This window comes from Polyodon spathula, chromosome 6 (genome assembly GCF_017654505.1).
Source record: "Polyodon spathula isolate WHYD16114869_AA chromosome 6, ASM1765450v1, whole genome shotgun sequence".
Lineage (NCBI taxonomy): Eukaryota > Metazoa > Chordata > Actinopteri > Acipenseriformes > Polyodontidae > Polyodon > Polyodon spathula.
Window position 1 is genome coordinate 74,741,706 of NC_054539.1, and position 19,229 is coordinate 74,760,934.

The 19,229-nt window shown below is 36.6% G+C and overlaps 1 protein-coding gene across 1 annotated transcript in view; it reads right to left on the minus strand.

Annotated features, from left to right (window-relative positions):
• cd109 (CD109 molecule) overlaps positions 1-19,229 on the minus strand; it is a 29,990-nt gene that overhangs the window by 10,307 nt on the left and 454 nt on the right. Inside the window, exons 2-14 of the mRNA XM_041253761.1 lie at positions 18,475-18,632; positions 10,543-10,571; positions 9,295-9,531; positions 8,677-8,802; positions 8,133-8,172; positions 7,471-7,558; positions 6,001-6,100; positions 5,777-5,909; positions 5,114-5,223; positions 2,950-3,258; positions 1,639-1,737; positions 761-823; positions 196-372 (exon numbers count right to left, since the gene is read on the minus strand). Coding sequence (XP_041109695.1) covers positions 196-372; positions 761-823; positions 1,639-1,737; positions 2,950-3,258; positions 5,114-5,223; positions 5,777-5,909; positions 6,001-6,100; positions 7,471-7,558; positions 8,133-8,172; positions 8,677-8,802; positions 9,295-9,531; positions 10,543-10,571; positions 18,475-18,632 — 1,669 coding nt within the window. The remainder of the gene's footprint in view (positions 1-195; positions 373-760; positions 824-1,638; positions 1,738-2,949; positions 3,259-5,113; positions 5,224-5,776; positions 5,910-6,000; positions 6,101-7,470; positions 7,559-8,132; positions 8,173-8,676; positions 8,803-9,294; positions 9,532-10,542; positions 10,572-18,474; positions 18,633-19,229) is intronic.

Here is a 19,229-nt window from a genome sequence, read left to right on the forward strand (position 1 = left end):
GCTTTCTGATTTATCACCACTCTAGAAAATAGCAACAGCTGCATTTGAAATAAAAACTGCCTGAAAAAAGCTTAGCGTATTGCATTGCCACAGCACTCAAGCTCATGATACATTTTTGCTACACAGTACAACCATGTGGAAACATGTTACAGACAGACAAATACCGCTGAATGACTCAACCAGATTTTGCCGTACCTTGTTTTTAAAGACGCTACTAATGGATAACTCTATGAAGTCATTGACCACCTCCCCATCATCTCGAACGTAGAACACTACCATGCAGGCAGCAGGAGACCAGGAATCTGTGGGAGTCACCAGAAACGAAGCCGAGGTCTCTTTCCCCACCGCGACCAGCTGTCCTCTAGACACAACCTATTTAATCAGTAAGAACACATTCTCAATTCACTGCAAATAAGACTACACCTGGCATTTCAAGGAATTTTGCTATTGTGTTTCCATCGGTGTCTGTGAACATTTCATAAAACTGAAGGATAACCCTTATTAAACATGTTTGTGGATGTAATACTGGGTGCTACCGTCTCCTAATAGGATGGTAACCAAGACGATGCGTTGGACCTACACAGTAAAACAAGCTTAGGAAACAGTTTCTCTGTCGCTTTTTTTTCTGATGCAGTGATACAAAGGCAAGGGTGGTTCAACATATTACCCACACTCAAAACTAGCATTAACACATGGGCAAAACCATTGTTTTTCTTTGATACAGTTGAAAAGGGTCAACAGAAAAGTAATGAAAACATACTGTATAATGTAGCTCCTTTATCAGTTCATTGCTTTCCACTGTAAGTTGAAAAGGTGTTCCAACCTAAGAACAGAATGATACAGGCATAAAAGTTACAATCACAAAATTCAAATCATGTTTGTCCTTTACAAATACAAACTAAGCTTATCCTCATTACGGTGATCGTGTTTTGTTTTTTATTTCTATTAGTGCTCTCATTACTTGCCAATATTACCATTATTATAATATTTCAGGTTGACAGAAACCAGAAAACTGGAATTCATAAAATGACTTAAAAACACTTTTGGGAATGCGTGTCTAAGTTTGAAAGATTATTAGTACTTTTCAAGCAATTAGTTACCAGTACAGCAGCCAGGTCCAGAAACAAAGCATTTTAAGAGTAGTATACGTTAAAAATAAAATCACTGCTTAATAAAATTCATTGTACTTTGGTAAACTGCATCTACAATTTAGAACACTAGGGGTGTTCAATCACACTCGGGGGGGGGCATTCCACTTCAGGTGTAACAGGGACAGTGTTATAATTAACTACTTCAGGTGTAACAGGGACAGTGTTATAATTAACTACTTCAGGTGTAACAGGGACAGTGTTATAATTAACTACTTCAGGTGTAACAGGGACAGTGTTATAATTAACTACTTCAGGGTCTGGATGGAGGTTCAGTTGGCTCAATTAACCCCTTAGAGACAAACTTGCTTTAGAAATACACCACTAAAAATAACTGTAGGTTCAAAAGCCCTTCACATATATTGACATTAATCTCGTATTCCATTGTCTACCCAGTTACACAGCAGATTCAATCCTTTTGAATTTTCCTCATAGCATTGTATGTTACCTGCACCTCCAATTAAAATCAATGAAACTAAAGCACAGTTACCTTAGGAGTTGAACTGGGCTTCTCTATCTGGAGATAAGATTTGCTGGGAGAGTGAAATGCACTGATATAAAGATACTGCTTGGAGCCATGGAATTCTGCCTAATTACAAAATAAAGATACAAGATTCAAATTAAACAAGACCCCCACCTGAAACAGTAACATTTACATTGGAACTGGTCTGACAGATTCACTGTTTCAAGGGAGGCTGTAAAACATTAGTGCACTCCTAGTGGTCATTTTATACTGGCCCAATTACAGGAATCCCACCTTGCCCTGCTTTTGCCCAGGATCTCGAGAAAACAGGTTAGGGTTAGGATTAGGAATACATTATCTCATGATCTCAACAGAACCAAGATCTTTTTTCTTTTTTTTTCAATGGCTTCAATTAGCTTGTTCACAAAACAGTTTGGTGTCAAGTTTGTTTTTTTTCAAAACACTTCCCAATTAAGACAAAGTACTCAAAAGCATATCTTTTACAAAATATTTTATTACACTGCAATTGCATTGCCGTACAAAGTTAACTACAGTTATATTCAATAGCATATTTGTTAGAATATAAGCAGCCCCTGAACCCAATTATAACGGATGGGTCAGAAGCTGTGGTTGTTTTTCTCTATTTATTTTTTTCAAATTTCAAATCACAAACAAACACACAAGATCTGCTTCTGACCTTCTGAACATACTGGTAAACACAACAGAAAAGAGACTTTTACAGTAGCCCGAACCCTAACCCTAACCCCAACTCTAACCCTAAATCTAACTGTAACTCTAACCCCACCCTTAAATCTAACTCAAACCCTACCCTTAAATCTAACTCTAACCCTACCCCGAAATTTAACCCTAACTCTAAACCTAAATCTAACCCTAACCCTAACCCTAAATCTAACTCTAACCCTGACCCTTCCCTAAATCTAACTCTAGCCCTACCCCTAAATCTAACCCTAACACTAACCCTAAATCTAACCCTAACCATACCCCTAAATCTAACTCTAAATCTAACCCTAACTCTAATCTTAACCCTACCCTTAAATCTAAATTTAACTCTAACCCTAACCCTACCTCTACCCCTAAATCTAACTCTAAATCTAACTCTACCCCTATCCCTACCCCTAAATCAAAATCTAACTCTAATCCTAACTCTAACCCGCAAAGCTACCAGAGGAGCCATAGAATGCAAGTATACCAGGACAAACAAAAAATGCAATAACTACAACTCACCCAAAATTACTCATATTCATACTGACCTGACCAAAAAGGTTATACATCCCGACTAATTTTAAAGCAGTATTGAGACAGCGTTGAAAACCTTACCTCAATGTTTAAATTTGTTGTTTTGGCCATAATAGGGAGGTTGAGCATTATTATCCCATTTTCTGGAATGGCGTAACTGATAATGGATTCTGTTGGTCCTGGTTCTTGTAAACCCGAATCATTCAGAAACTGCTTGAAGCCGAGCTCTTCGACTGGTGGTTCTGGCAAACCCGAATTGTTCTTAAACATCCTGAACGCTTCCATACCAGAGTACGAGGGTAAATAGGATTCTTGTCTTACAAAAACAGTCACATTGTTCTTTCTCTCTTCTGTGGTCAGTGCCTTATTGTCATATGAAGACAGTTTAAGCTGCAAAAATAGGATAAGAGTTGTATTATTTGGATACATGGGTGAAAGTGGCGAATGACCATTTCGACTGGGACAAAATCAATCTTTTGGCTGGGGGTCTGAGCTCTGAAGTTCTGTGGTGGTACTACATGCTCTCAGATGCATGCTGAACCTTTCTGGACCACTTTCAGAAGCAAAATTTAACTTGACTTTGTGGATAATGAAATTCCAAAATGACTTCACTCACAACTTGTCATTTTACCAGATGGATAAACCTGACAAAAATCGCACGTGAGGCTAGTTTACAAACATGGTTTTTGAAATGTTACTCATCAAACCTTTTACATGTATGCCCAATTCACATAATATCAATTTTATAAAACCTCAGCTGCAAAAATCATAAGCAGTCTCTGCTTAACTCAGTCAGTAAATACAGGGTTCCTGCAGTTTTTCTGATACAAATGTCAAGGATTTTTCAAGGACCATGTTTTCCAATGTTGAGAAGTAATATTCAACTGAAAAATAACATTTTTGCATTAACAGTCTATTTAACTTTATAATAACAACTACCTAACTTAAACTCACTGAGTATAGTTAAGCTCTGGACCTGTAAACTTTCATATTCAGTAACACTGAGTCAGTTTTGTTAGCTATAGGGGAGTGTTTCATTCTAAAAGCAGTGTCAGACAGTACATTTACATGACAAAGCGTTTTCCGAAAACTAATGTTTTCGGAAAACTGAATCAGAAAACGAATTTTCTTAAAACGTCACTTTTCTGTGTTTACATGATTAATTATAGAAAATCTAATTAGAATTCAACTGCACACATGGATTGAAGTTTTCAAAAAACGCAGGATATTTTCACATGCAAAGCAGTGTATTAGCCTAAGTACGATTTGCAAACCGGACATTTCTGCGATAGAACGGAGAACAATCCAACAACTCAAGTACTGTATCGAAATGCCAGGTCTTAGATTCAAAGATTATTATCCTATACCTCTATTCAGATTCCCCACAATGTGCAATCAGCCTTTCCAACAGCTCATCCTGTTCTACATTACCTGTTTCTTTTGCAGACATTATTTTAAATTCTCATGTCATTTTAAAGATGGAAAACATTTGCTCCTTCAGTATGGGCTATTAACAAATACATACAGACTTTAACAAATGTATTACTAGACAAATAGATGAATGCAGACTGACAACAGATTATTATTATTGTCTCTGTTTTCTAAAACCTCGTGCAGGAGAAAAGGGTCAGAGAGTGCTCATGCACAGTAAGCTATTTCAATAAGTTTTCCGAAAAGTGTGTTACACGATATACATCTTGTTAGTTTTTGGTATTTATTTGGAAATTTCTAGGTGCTGTTTTCCGAAAACTGACTTTCAGTATATTCTGATACATTTGAATAAAAACTGTGTTTGCAGGACTTTTGATATCGGAACTCTTATGCTCATGTAAACACATTGAATGTCAGAAGCAATAGTCCAAGAATTTTGTGTCTCAATCATAGATACCTAACTGTGTTAAAAAGTTGGGGGAAAACCAAAGGACTATCTGCACAGCTTAAAGAGGCATTTTTTATTTTACAATTAAGACACCCTTAAAAAAAAAACAACAAAAAAAAAAAACAAGCAAACCTTGCTTTTGTGAAGTTACGGTTTTAGTAATTGCAAACCAACAAAACTGGGCAGGTGTTTCAGCAGAACTTTTTCAATATGTACTTACTGAGTACGATGTAAATGCAAATACAAGTAGCACCCCATGGCACAACCAGGACCAATATCATCTTTGTATTGTGCTACACCTAGAACTCCCACAGACTGTTGATTAAAGGAAATTTTAAAAAATATATATATAAAAGCTTTACTCACATAGGCTGTAAAGTTTAATGACGGCCTCAATACTGATGGATTTCCATAAAACTGCAGATTATATTTAGAGAAGGCTGTACCTATATCTGTGCTTGTGTTACGTGTTAATCCTGTAAAAAAAAAAAAAAACATGTTTAATTATTAGGATGTTCACATAAGCATGCATGCTGCTCCCAAGATGTGTAGTCTATTGTATGTTACACCCATGTAAAATCTGCAAGGCCCAATGAAATGTTTACATTTGGCACAGTGTATTTGTGAAAACATTTTGAGGCTGATTTTCAAAGCCTTTATAAAGAGTACTGTTTTTTTTTTTTTTTATAAGGAGAGAATCTGCTGCTAAAGTTCTTTTTTTCAAATGTCAGTGCTTTCACATGTGTGTAGCTGGAAGGGAGGAATCCTGGCAAAACACAATTTGACTTTTGTTCTACAGGTTACTATAAATGTGATTTTATTCCTTGCTATCACAATTGATGAAGTGCCTTGTTGTGGGTTCATGACCCTGTTATGTGTGTCACTAACTCATTATTTTAGATCTCTTCCTCTACCGTGGATCTAGTGTAGTGGGAGGTCATGCTACACAGTGTTTTGGTCTGTAGTTTGAGATATTGGTGTATTAGAAATGGATAAACTGATGGATACAATTGTTCTGAACTGAAGTACCTGTTAGGGACTCCGTCACAGTTGCAGTAACTGAGAGAGCTGTAGGTTGATAAAAATAATACTCCAGTTGTGTATATCCGGTGTGGTTTTCCAAGTCTGCGTAAGAAAACGTAAAATTGGCTGACCCTTCTATCTGTAAAAAAAGACCAAAAATAATATGAAATACAAAAAATTAGAGGGTAGAAGCAATAAATGAAAATGGGAAAAAAAGACTGCATACTTACTGGCATTGTTTTAGTAATGTTAATATTCTTTCCCCAGGAGTAGGTCTTTAATGATAAACTCACAGTCAGGGTTCCATTTACAGGCTTCCCATAGGTGTATCTAAGAAGGAAACCATGCACATGTTAGCATTTGTTAAATACTGGAGTGAAGACAAACCAATGCTTTCCCTGTTGGGTTCATAGCTGAATTCAGCACTGTTCCTTAATCCAGCTGCTCCATCCACTCAACAATCTAGCCATGTAGCTTCTGCTGTTATAAAACTTTCAATTGAATTCAGCACTGTTCCTTAATCCAGCTGCTCCATCCACTCAACAATCTAGCCATGTAGCTTCTGCTGTTATAAAACTTTCAATTGAATTCAGCACTGTTCCTTAATTCAGCTGCTCCATCCACTCAACAATCTAGCCATGTAGCTTCTGCTGTTATAAAACTTTCAATTGAATTCAGCACTGTTCCTTAATCCAGCTGCTCCATCCACTCAACAATCTAGCCATGTAGCTTCTGCTGTTATAAAACTTTCAATTGAATTCAGCACTGTTCCTTAATCCAGCTGCTACATCCACTCAACAATCTAGCCATGAAACTTCTGCTGTTATAAAACTTTCAATTGAATTCAGCACTGTTCCTTAATCCAGCTGCTCCACCCACTCAGCAATCTAGCCATGTAGCTTCTGCTGTTATAAAACTTTCAATTGAATTCAGCACTGTTCCTTAATCCAGCTGCTCCACCCACTCAGCAATCTAGCTGGATCTTATTTTTTGTACAGAATGGGATATATTTTAAAGCAAAGGCAAAGCTGTGTTTTCCTGAGAGGATTAAATCAATTGTAATCTAATCTAAGAAGGCTTTCTAGTTTTAAACTGTTACGTTTATTGTATTCTTCTCTGAACATTTGCTATTGCACTTGCATAAAAATAGGGCCAGTGTTGTTTATGTGCACAGGCCTGGTTTGGATATCATACCAAATGAGCAGAGTGTGGAAGACAGAGAGCTCACTAAACCTGTCAAGCGTTCATGGATGAATGTTAAGAACATCACAGGACACCACACCTGCACAAGTACTGTATAGGAAGGCTCGGTAGTCGAGGGGAAAGTGTTATTAACTCATCTGCCACTAGGGGGAGATCAATTGCACTGGCAACAAGTAACTTTCTGGTATCTGCTGGGAACATTTATTGCCCAATGCTGCTTTTAAGAAACAGATATAACAGCACAGAATGGGGGTTCACTTTAACAACACTAATATCAGGTATTGATACACACAGGCCCTGGCTATGAGCACTACACTCACTTTAACACTAATATCAGGTATTGATACACACAGGCCCTGGCTATGAGCACTACACTCACTTTAACACTAATATCAGGTATTGATACACACAGGCCCTGGCTATCAGCACTACACTCACTTTAACACTAATATCAGGTATTGATGCACACAGGCCCTGGCTATGAGCACTACACTCACTTTGCTGTGACAGTGCCAGTTACATCCTTCATGTCTGGAACATAGTAAACAGACTGGGTCCTCATCTCTACTTCAAATTTAGGCAGTACTGAAAGTAAAAACACATATAAAGAGTCATGTTAATTAGCACAGTGATTGAGGGCAGGTCATTCAGTCCATCAATGGCTCCTTTCTCATTGCACACCACTTGCCACAGGACAGTATCTGAAGATATTTCAAATACAATATTATTAATGTAAAGGTTTCAGCAACTTCCTGGTACAGAATCACTACCTGAGCTGTAGCTCAGTCTCAAGGCAAAGACCTTGCAATAACTGGGTCATGTGACCTAGTGATAAAATACCAGGAGGATTTAATTAATCTGAAAAAAAAACATACTTTCAACAAGCTTTAGCTCCACAGTCACAATGCATGTACAATGCATGTACGTTCTGTTGCAATCACTTCTAAATACACACTTCATTCCATAATAAATGGCCATGTGCTTTCTATATGTTATTATTTGTAATAGATTACTCAATCCCTGCATTGTAACAAATGACTTTAATACCATGGGCAAAGGCAGCAGCCCTATTTAATCATTTCTGGGGGAAAAAAAAAAAACAAAAACACTAAGTACTCTATTCATATTAACAACGTTTACACTATTAAAATATGCTTACCATATTGAGCTACGATGAATGGACTGCTACTCATTATTCCCTAAATAAGAAACAGTGCATTGATTATACATTTACATGAAAGGAAAGACTTTTAAAAGTGTGCAGTCAAGTTCAAATGTTTTCTGTGCAAGTCTTGGGCTGGATTCTGCCTCCAACCCAACACAATGAGATGTCTGGACACAATGAGTGCAGTTTGTCCAACTGAAGCTGCATCACACAAGAAAACCCCACAGGTGGGGTAATCAGTGGGCCATTTCCATTTTTAGTTACCTACCCTTATCCTAGCCCTTCATATTTAAAGTGAACTGTAACTTCTGTGCTCTTAAAACTTCCAACTGTGTCACCCGTGATGTGAAAATAAAATATTCTGTTACCATAGATGCATTAAAAAATAATAACACCAAGCGTTCAGGTTACCATTCAAGTCTCTTGTGAATTTCCTTTACTGTAATTCTTCTAATCGTATTGTCAGGGAAGCTGATTTGCATTGTAGTAATACAGTCATATTTACAATGCGTCCCAGTTAAATAAGGGTTAGGCTTACGTCTACTGTAGCTTCAATGGTCCAGCTTCCAAGAGGAGGGTTGTCAGATAACTGAAACTCTTTTGATACAACACCCAGATGATTGTCTATCGATAGCCACTGCTCTATAGAATTACCCTGAGGGTCCTGCCGGGAAAAAAACAAAACATCCCATAATTACCAGACAGTGTCAGGAGTACAATTCCATGAGACACTACCATACTACTCCCAATACAAGCTGCGCAGGCCAGACAACATTGTGGGTTTTTTCATCAACTTAGCTGGGGTTGTATGTAACAAAATGATTTCATAAATCTTATCTGTGGTGTACATCCATTATCTAGATAGGGTAGATGTAAAATGTGGAGTTTTCAAAGACACACTTACTATAGCAATCAGTTTTATTGTTATGCTATATTAGATTAAATAAAGTTTGCCTACCTTTTCTGTCAAGTTATCCATTACTGTTTTTGCATTAACTCAATTAACTATTTTTAAAACTGTCCCTCCTTGTTCCTGGGGTATTCCAGAAATATTTATTTGTAACTAGGGCTAAGGTTGGTTGGTTTTGAATACCTTCCTTTAACCCTTAAACTCCATGCAATGTTTTGTCCTTTCTTGTCAAGTGGCAACACCTACCTTTATGACAATGTTGACTTGGGCGTTGTAGGGTTTCAGGTCAGAGTAAAGTGATATAACTCGGATCTTCACACCTTGCCTGGGTTTGTATTGAGACTTGTCAGTCTGGATAAAGGTAGAGAACCTTTTCGAATGAAATAACAGTGATGTGCTGTTAGTGAACACCTGCTTCACACCATCATAGCCATTCACTACCAGAGTATACCGGGATTCATCAGCAGTGGAGTTCTTAGGAATCTGGAGAACAAGGACAGGAAAACAGATAAAAAATGCAAGCAAAATATTATCATTACTATGCAAAATACTTCATTATAGAGGGAGTATTCATATTGTGTTTTGAGGGGATTTGCAACCTTACAGTCCCCTAAAACTGTACTGATAGGCAGCAACAAGGGCCTAAAAATTACTCCCATTTCCTATTCAGTATGATTTTATTTTGCAAGCTTACTAAAAATCACTAAATAGACTAAAAATCACTAAAATAATAATAATATGCAGAATATTATATTATTATTATTATTATTATTATTATTATTATTATTATTATTATTATATTATTATATTATTTATAATATAAATATTGTGTATTTTTTGACCAAATAGGTGTCTAACATGTTTATGAGCTTGGTATGATGGATGTGACATTACCGATAAATATTCTCTTTTTTATTTTTTATTTATTTTGATTTCATATAAGAATGCCCCAATGAACCCTAACTGATTCCCTAAGAACAGGAGGCCACAGTGCACACACGGGTCCGCAATAACTCCCCCACGACTCCTTCTTCTCCTCAGTGCAGCAGTTACCCAAACAGCACAGGAGAACGGACAGTTCAGCGGGCGTCCTCCGATCCCACGACCGAGCCAGCTTCCTCTTCTACACCCAGGAACACAGCGAGCTATCGGCCTCCTTACCAGAGTTAACTAACGTATTGTTCTTGCTCTTTACATTCACTTTGCATATGTTGTCAGACACTGATAACAATTTCAAAAGCACCCTGTGTGGATCCAGGTTAATGGTTACGCTCTGATGGTGTACCAGATGTACCCAGGTCTAACTGAGGCTATAGGACACTTCAAACTTCTGAATTTCAAGTGAATCTAAACAACAAGAAGAACATGACTTGGGATAACTGTAATATTTCATACCCATAGTAAATATGAGCTATATCATGAACATCAAAAACTCATAGGATGTGAAACAAAAGATCTGAAAATTTGAACGATTTGAAAAAATAAAATACTTACTGGTGGAAGTACAAGCAATCCAGTGGAGCCTATATTTTAAAAAGAGAAAGTAACATGTTGGGATGAATTGGGGTTTATAAATTACATATATACAGTGGAACTCCATTTATCCCCATGCTTGAAGGGACATAGGTCCACATGAAATCCATGGATAAAATTAAGTGTTTGTGTGTGACTAGAATACATTAGTAAAATACAGCTGCTAGTAATGTAAACCAAATTAGCGTTTACTGGAATAGAATACATTACAACGACTGAAAAATGTTTAAAATTTGTTTATTCTGACAGATACTCCTAGCAAAATCTTTTAAAAATGCAATACACCTCCAACCCCGTTTCCCTAGCTTTTTCTGTTACCAAAAGAAAAAATAAATATTAATTTTTAAAAAATATACTACAAAAAGAAAACACTACGAAAATATGGTGATGTGAATAAGCCATTCAGCCCATCATCAGAGCTCATAATTTACCTGTAAACTAATTCATGTTGCTAGCACGCAACTAGAAATATCACAAGGTATTATCGCTAATTTATTCCATACAATAATGGTAGCTCTGTTTCGTGTGCGTGTGTGTGTGCACTGCGGGCATTAAGTCTACATTGGCAATAATGTACTGTATTTCAGAGATAAAACTTGTCAGGGAGCCACGGACATAGGCGTGATTTAGACAGGGGACGCGAGGGACATGTTCCCCTCACTTTTTCAATGATAGGGAAATGTCCCCCTCACGTTACTTTTATTTGGTATAATCACTAGTCAGTATAGAAGTCAATGGGAAGAAAAATGGGATTGGATCCGGGATCACTGGAGCCGGATCATGAGATGGTGTTTTACTACGAGGATCTGGATCAGGCTCCACTGATCCGTAATGCTGATCCGCTCCTGGAGCTGCACACACCTTAACGAGGGAGACTGACCAATGAGAAGTGAACATATGTGGCGTGTAGTTTAAAGTGTACGAACAAATTTGTACACAGCCTGAAATCACAGTGCTGCTGGAGAAAATGGCAAACAGATAGGCAAAGATAGAGGAGGATGCGCTACGGTGCTGTATCCAAAACACAGGACAATGCTTCAAGTTTGTAATTCAACATAGCTCATGTTATTTACTAATGTTATCACACTGACGTTTCTGTCTACTTACAGTTTAACTTTTCATTTTAAACTTATAACAGCAAAATGACTTTTGTGCCTTGTGCAAATAAATATAGACATCAATACAACTAAATACATTACCAATAACTTTTTACACAATTATTATATCAAATTAATCACGATATATAACTGATTATAAAGTATTTTGCGTGTTTAAATACATCGCTTCTCTATGTGCTTCACTCCTATGCTGACAACACCCAGTTCTACTTAAAACTCGACCCTAGTAGTCCCTCTTCCATGGTATGGCTCTCGGCTTATATTCAAGACAATAAAAAAATGACTACAAAAGATTTAGAAGTGAGTAGTTTTTCGAGATTTACGATTATACTGTAAATTTACAGTATAACTGTAAATCTCGAAAAACTACTCACTTCTAAATCTTTTGTAGTCATTTTTGTATTACTTTAGTATAAATACATGTTAATTTGGATTCATATGTTGTTTTTTTCTGACTTTATGTGAACGAAAAGACACACATTTGCCCGTTTTCCCATTGGAAATAATGATATTTTGAACTATCACTGTCCTGGTCACAAAAGCAATGTTTGTGGGGAATAATAACCATTTTCTACACTTTTGAGGGATAAGCAATTAGGAAATAACACTTACTACCCAGGAACAAAAATTGTGTTACATAGTGTTATAATAATAATAATAATAAGCCATTTTCTATTGCGTTTGTTTGGTAGTAATATTACTTTGTGAAGATTTGGCATATTTGGGTCATTCTACAAAGGTGGTGGCAAATGCTCTCACTCACCTTTATAGTGATTAAATTCAGATAAAAATGGCAAATAATCACAAAATACCAAAATACTTTAACACAAAATACATAATACCAAATACAGTTTAACACAAAATACATAATACCAAATACAGTTTAACACAAAATACATAATACCAAATACAGTTTAATTAAGGTCTTGATGAATATTCACATTATTTTCTACTCTTTTAGCTGCAAGAGTTTAATTTATTTTACATTTCAGTCAGTGACAGCATGAAAATTGGTCCGTCACTCATATTATGAGCAGAGGTGTTATGACATTTTTCAAGTGTAAAAAATTATGTTTTGGTAGTTTTTAAAACTTGGTTGTAAACAAGTGTATTTAAATATTTGTTTAGATATGTGAACATGTAGTAGTCTTAAATAATTATTTAAATATGTTTAATTAAAATGTGTCACTCAATTTAAAGTCAGTGGTGTTTCCCCAATGAAAATTCTCCATTATAATGAAATAAAAAGGCCTCAAGAAGTCCTTCCTGTTGCAAAAGGTCATTGGAGGCGGGGCTTGTGCGATGAGCACATGGTGAGTGAGCACAACCTTGCACTTTCCCATAAATTTGATTAACTATATGGTTATTTTGTGTGTCACACTTTAAAAGCATCAGTGGTGTTACCTCCTTTTATTGCTGGGAAAATGTAATTTCAGCAAAAATATCAAATATACTTAATACTTGACTGGTACATAAAGGGTTGATTAACTTTTTTTCTGGGAGGCTATGGTCTCCATTTTTCATTCCTCAAATTTGTCAGCGGTGTAATCATCAGCGGTGTTACTGGTCTTGCTGGCAACACCACTGACAATGGGGAACATCACTGGCTATTTGTGTCTTTTTTAAACATTATCCAACTCCTAAACAAATCTTCAAAATAAAAAGTGTTTGTTTATTTATTTAGCATTTATTATAGCACCTTTAACCTAGGCACTTTACAAGTTTTTAGAATTTGTACAATCTGAAAAAATGGGCGAAGAAAGAGGGAAGGTTATTGGGGTAAGGTGGGGAGATTAATAGCTATACAAAAGCAAGGGCCAGAGGCTAGGTCAGGATCGGGCAGGCAAGGTCATAACAGGAAGGCGGGGGCCAGGAGTAAGTGTAGGATGGGCTAGAGAAAAAATATGAGTTTTAAGGGAGGAGCAAAAACTGTGTAGAGTAGGTGACTGTTTTATGATGAGTGGGAGTTTATTCCAATGAAAGGGAGCAAGAAGAGAGAAGGAACAGAAACAGGATTGGGCACAGGGCGAGGGTGGGACAGAGAGGGACAGCCAGATATGGTGGGGCATGGCCATGGAGAGATTTATACACTAGTGTAAGGAATTTAAACAGGCAACGGTGGTAAACAAGGAGCCAGTGTAGCTGGAGGAAGAGAGGGGAAGTGTGGAAGGATTGGGGGAGGTTAAAAATAATACAGGCAGCAGCATTTTGAATTTGTTGAAGTGGTGTAAAGGCGTAATCAAGCTTGGTGAAAATGAGAGAATGGACCAGGAGTTTGGTAGCAAAGAAGGAGATGGAGCGGTGTATTTTGTGAATGTTGAATAGGTGGAAACAGCAGGTGCGTGTTATGGCTGAGATATGGTCAGAAGGGGAGAGGGTGGAATCGAATATGACCCAGATGTTATGAGCAGAGAGGGTTGGAATGAGGGACAAGGGGAGGGGGGAATGAAATGGTGGGGCAGGGTGGTGGAGACGAGGAGGAGGGGAGAAAAGGATTTCAGTTTTTGATGGGTTGATGAGGAGGTAACAGCACGCCATCCAGGATTGGATAGCGACCAGACAGGCTGATATACGAGTGACCAGGTCAGGGGTAAAAGAGGGGACTGAAAACAAAATCTGGGTGTCTTCAGCAAAGAAATGGTGGAGGAAGTTAAATGAGGAAATGATAGCTTCTGGGGGCAAGGTGTACAGGGAGAATAGTAAGGGTCCGAGGACTGAGCCCCAGGGGATACCAACAGGGGCTAATGTCAGCTTTCAAAATTTGATATATTTCTTAACAGTTCATAAATTAATGCAGTTTGTTGATAACAATGTGTCAATGTCACTGGATTGATGTTCTGATAACAAGAATGTCACAACCTAAATATTCATCATTTCAATATGCCTACTTGTAACATTATTTGGAAGAAAACATGTTAAGGACATATTTTTGCAAGTTTGATGAAACATATTAAATTATTGTTTAAGTTAGAGGAAAAATGGGCCAGCTCAGATCAATAAACAGCATGCAATGCAATTTTACACTTACTTTTTTTAAAAATTATAAAACTCTTATTTTAGAATTGTTAGAAGACATTCCTTTCCTAAACATGTTGAGCAAAAACAATTAACAAATAAGATTGTGGTTAACCAATATTTACATTTTAGGTATGAGTAACACCATTGACAAAAGAGCAGCTTAACCACTATTTGATTAAAAATATTAAAATAACTGAAATTCATTAAGTTCTAACATTAGATGTATAAGAAAGAGAAGATGTTCACAAATGATTTACACAACTTTTTCTTAATGAATGGTGAGTTTCATTTCCAAGAAATTTTCAGATCCAAAACCCACCGCATTTGTAGAATGACCTATTTCCAGCTGTCACGTCATTTCTGTTGTCTGTTCTGGTTGCACAGTGTTTGGGCAGAGAATCTGTTGTGTCACCCCAGGAAAAATCATGTTGCATCTGGGGTGTGAAGGCCTCGTGACGCATCCAGTGTAAATGCCTCCACAGTATGTACAGTATTCTAAAAAATGAAGTTTACGCAGGACTTTGATGCTCTGACGCGATGCACTCAGTGTGAAAAAACCGTAGGGCTTGCTGTGACTTGATTCCCTTCAACTGTTAAGACTCTGACATATTTGCAGTGACGATCAAGATTTCTTTGCCAAAAGTGAGGAAATGTGTATGTATTTCTGGACAAGATCATCACTCAAGCTAAATCCCGTATTAGAGAAAATGCTTTATATACCGTATTCCTTCAAATTTAAGACACCTTCGAATTGAAGACGCAGCCCAAATTTACCACCCTCAATTTGAGGATAAAAGGAAACATCAAATAAATATGCATTTACAAAGATACAACCTCAACTACAGTGTTGTTGTTTATTAATCACGGAGCTTAATTATTGTGCTGTGCACTGTATAATATTTAAGATGGCGCCTCTGTCTTACACATACCACCACTCACTTACGGCATCTCACACAACAGCAAGCACGACACAACACCCCATGGCATCAGGCAACATGTAATCCAGCAACCACAACAGCAAAAATACAGGAGTGGGCCAAAATTCCTCCACAGCGCTATGAGAGACTGATCAATAACTGTAGGAAGTGTTTGGTTGCAGTTATTGCTGCTAAAGGTGGCGTAACCAGTTATTGAGTCTAAGGGGGCGATTACTTTTTCACACAGGGGCACTGGGTGTTGCATAACTTTCTTTAATAAATAAATGAAATAAGTATCAAAATGTTGTGTTGTTTGTTCACTCAGGGTCCCTTTTATCTAATATTAGATTTTGGTTGAAGATCTGATAACATTCAGTGTCAAAAATATGCAAAAATGCAGAAAATCAGACAGGAACCAAATACTTTTTCACGGCACTGATATATATATATATATATATATATATATATATATATATATATATATATATATATATATATATATATATATATATATATAGTTGGTGGAATCCTGAGTAGGAACCAAGATGTGAAGTGACTTATAGACAGTAATACAATACACTGGGATCCAAACTAGAAATTAAAAAATACATTTTGTTTGTATTGTCAGTAATCTATCTGGGCTCAAATCTAACTCCCCATTGTTCCTGGGTTCTGTGTGTTCAGCTGACACCCAAATAATACATTGGAAACAAGTGAGAGTTCATAGAAACAGAAATAAAAGATGGCAAACGGAAAAGGACAATCTCAATTATCATAGTACAACCTATCATATATCCCTTTCACGTCTAGTTGTTCAGATGCTGACGTGTGTAAGTGCTTCATTAATTAAGTATTAGGGTAAGTGACAGTGTGTGTGTGTGTGTCCAGTTTAAATATGCTGTTGTAGCAGCACAAAATGTTTTTTTTTTTTATTTATTTCTTAATCCTCTGGTAGACAAAGAGAAGGAGATGTGATACCTTTTATTGGATTAACTAAATAATAATTAATCACAAGCTTTCAAGACCTCAAGGTCTCTTCTTCAGGTGAAAGTAGGAAAGAGAGATTGATGTTTAAATTCAAATGACACTCTTAATCCTCTGTGTAACTCACTTCTTTAAAACCCAATATGATTGTATAAGATCATTAGCTGTCGATTCTGCTGGGGAAGTGTGCACAATACCATCTATAACATGATAATAATCCTTTCCATTGCTTTTGAAATACATGAACTCAACACCTTACCTTTCAAAAGCATTTCTGTAAAAGATATTACATGCACGAAGCAGCAAAATCAAAAGCTGGGTTTATTATTACTATTCATCACAGTGTAAGCCTGTAAACGACACCTTAATAAACAAGATCCAAGGTGAAAGGACACAAGAGAGATGTAAGATAATACAACAATAGCACTGGATTTGTAACTTTAAAAAAAAAAGCTACAAAGCAAAAATGTATTACACAGTGTACCCTGTGTGGGATTTTTACTTACATTTTTGTTTTGTTTCTCCAGTCACTAAAAGTAAGTAACAGCTAACGTTCTTATATTATTTATTTCAGAACTAAATTGCTTAAATAATTTCTGAACATTGTATAAATTGTATAAATTGTATAACTGTACGTTGTATAAAATGTTGTGCACTTCTATCTCACCTTAAACGCTAACTCTAAATATGAAGTTTAAAGGAAGTACCGGTTATTTCAAACACATGGTTTACATTTTAAAAACACTTTATCTGGTGCTGTACTCAGTTAAAGAAAGTTTAAAGTTTGCTTGACTTCTTTTTGACTGTTACTGTTTCACATCCTGGTTCATTTCACCTCAGCTGTGTCTTTGGGCTCAAAGCATGCCACTGACTGCAACGCGTGTCAGTCAAACAAAGGAAGTAGCTGATTGGTTAAATGTAAGAAATAATACCACAATGGGGTTGGGGACAATTTTACTCTACAGGTGAAATGACGAAAGAAGTGAAAGGCTATCTGAATCAGGTTTTACAATTAAACGCATGCTTACTGTAACAGCTGTGAGGGCCACATCAATTATAGTCCCAGAAAAATGTAAATGTGAGCGCCATGTGAGGAATAAACGCAGAAATATACTGTGCATGTACCATGCATCTGATACATATACATTGTTACTTTACTGTTCAGGAACCCCCCCGAAACATCTCTTTGCAGCAGTAATAAATAGTTCAGAACAGGTTTACACAACATGGATAGGTTGACAGCAACTGGATTGCTTTAAGAACCATCTGGGTCTTTTTATACTATAAACGTAACAATATATTTCAGACTCATTTTATCATAGTTGTTTTATGAGCACTTATCAGCTAACAGTTCTTCTCAACCTTTTTTTTGTGTCTTTAACAAGTTATACAAAACAACTAAATATCTGCATTGATGGAATTTCTCAAGTATTTTCCAAGAGTCTTTGGTACACAGTAAATGTCATACGCACCTTTTCAAAACCTGATAAACCTGCTATGAGCAGAAACTTGAGAGTTCATAGAGACAAGGGTACAAATGTAACATGTTTTTTTTTTTTTATTATAGCCTTTTGTCAGCTAAATTAAGTCTTGATGTATTTGAAGACAGAACCACTCAGGGGTACCTTTATATTTAGTACTGTTAGAGAATCTATAAAGATTGGGGTCTGGTTAAAATAGGCAATGCATTTTCACCCACATTTTTTCTGCATTCCTAGAAAATGGATAACATATTGAGGGACCACTGTCTGCACTTGAAATCTATTGCATATATAAATTACATGGAGAAAAACAAACCTTTTGTACGTGTAAATAATTGATTTCTTCTTTCTGAAGATGTATGGTAGTCAACTCACCTCGCTGCAAAGTGTCTTCACCAGAAACCACAAGGACTTTCCCATTAAAAATGTCTGCTGTCACTCTGACCTGAGAAGGGCTGTCCTTCAGAAGTGAGACAGCTACAGAATGTCTGACGCCAGGATGGATGGCTTTTGGCGTTGTGACCAAGTATGTCCTACGAAATTAATTAAAAAGAAGCATGAGACCGATGGAAGGTACATCATTAAAAACAGGAAAGTAACAGCAGTTAATGTTATCTAGATATTAACAAACAAAGAAGTATTGCAAATTATTACCCACTGTTCTGGAACTCTCAGCAGTGCTATATGGAATGGTAATAGTTGAGAGCAAGTACAGGTTTTCAGAACATAGATAGGTTGGCAGCAACTGTATCACTTTAAGAACCAACTAGGTCGTTACACTACGGGTATGCACAGAACTATACATTTTAGACCCATTTTATTTGATTTTGAGCTCTGTTTTGTACTACTGCCCTTAGTTTGATTATGGTCAAAACACTACTGAACTACTATATACCGGTATATCTCCAATATTTAACCCATGTTAATACTATGGGCAGTCAGGAGGTACTGGCACATCGTTTGCCCATGGTAGTATACAGTATAATTGTTTTTTTTTAACTTCACCTGCATGTAAAATATTCCATACAATTATTATGAGCTTCCTCTCTACTATCTATTCTGAGATTTTAAAAAACGTTGCCTTTACCTGTTAGAATTGTACTACTTATTCTTCAATCAAATACCTCCAC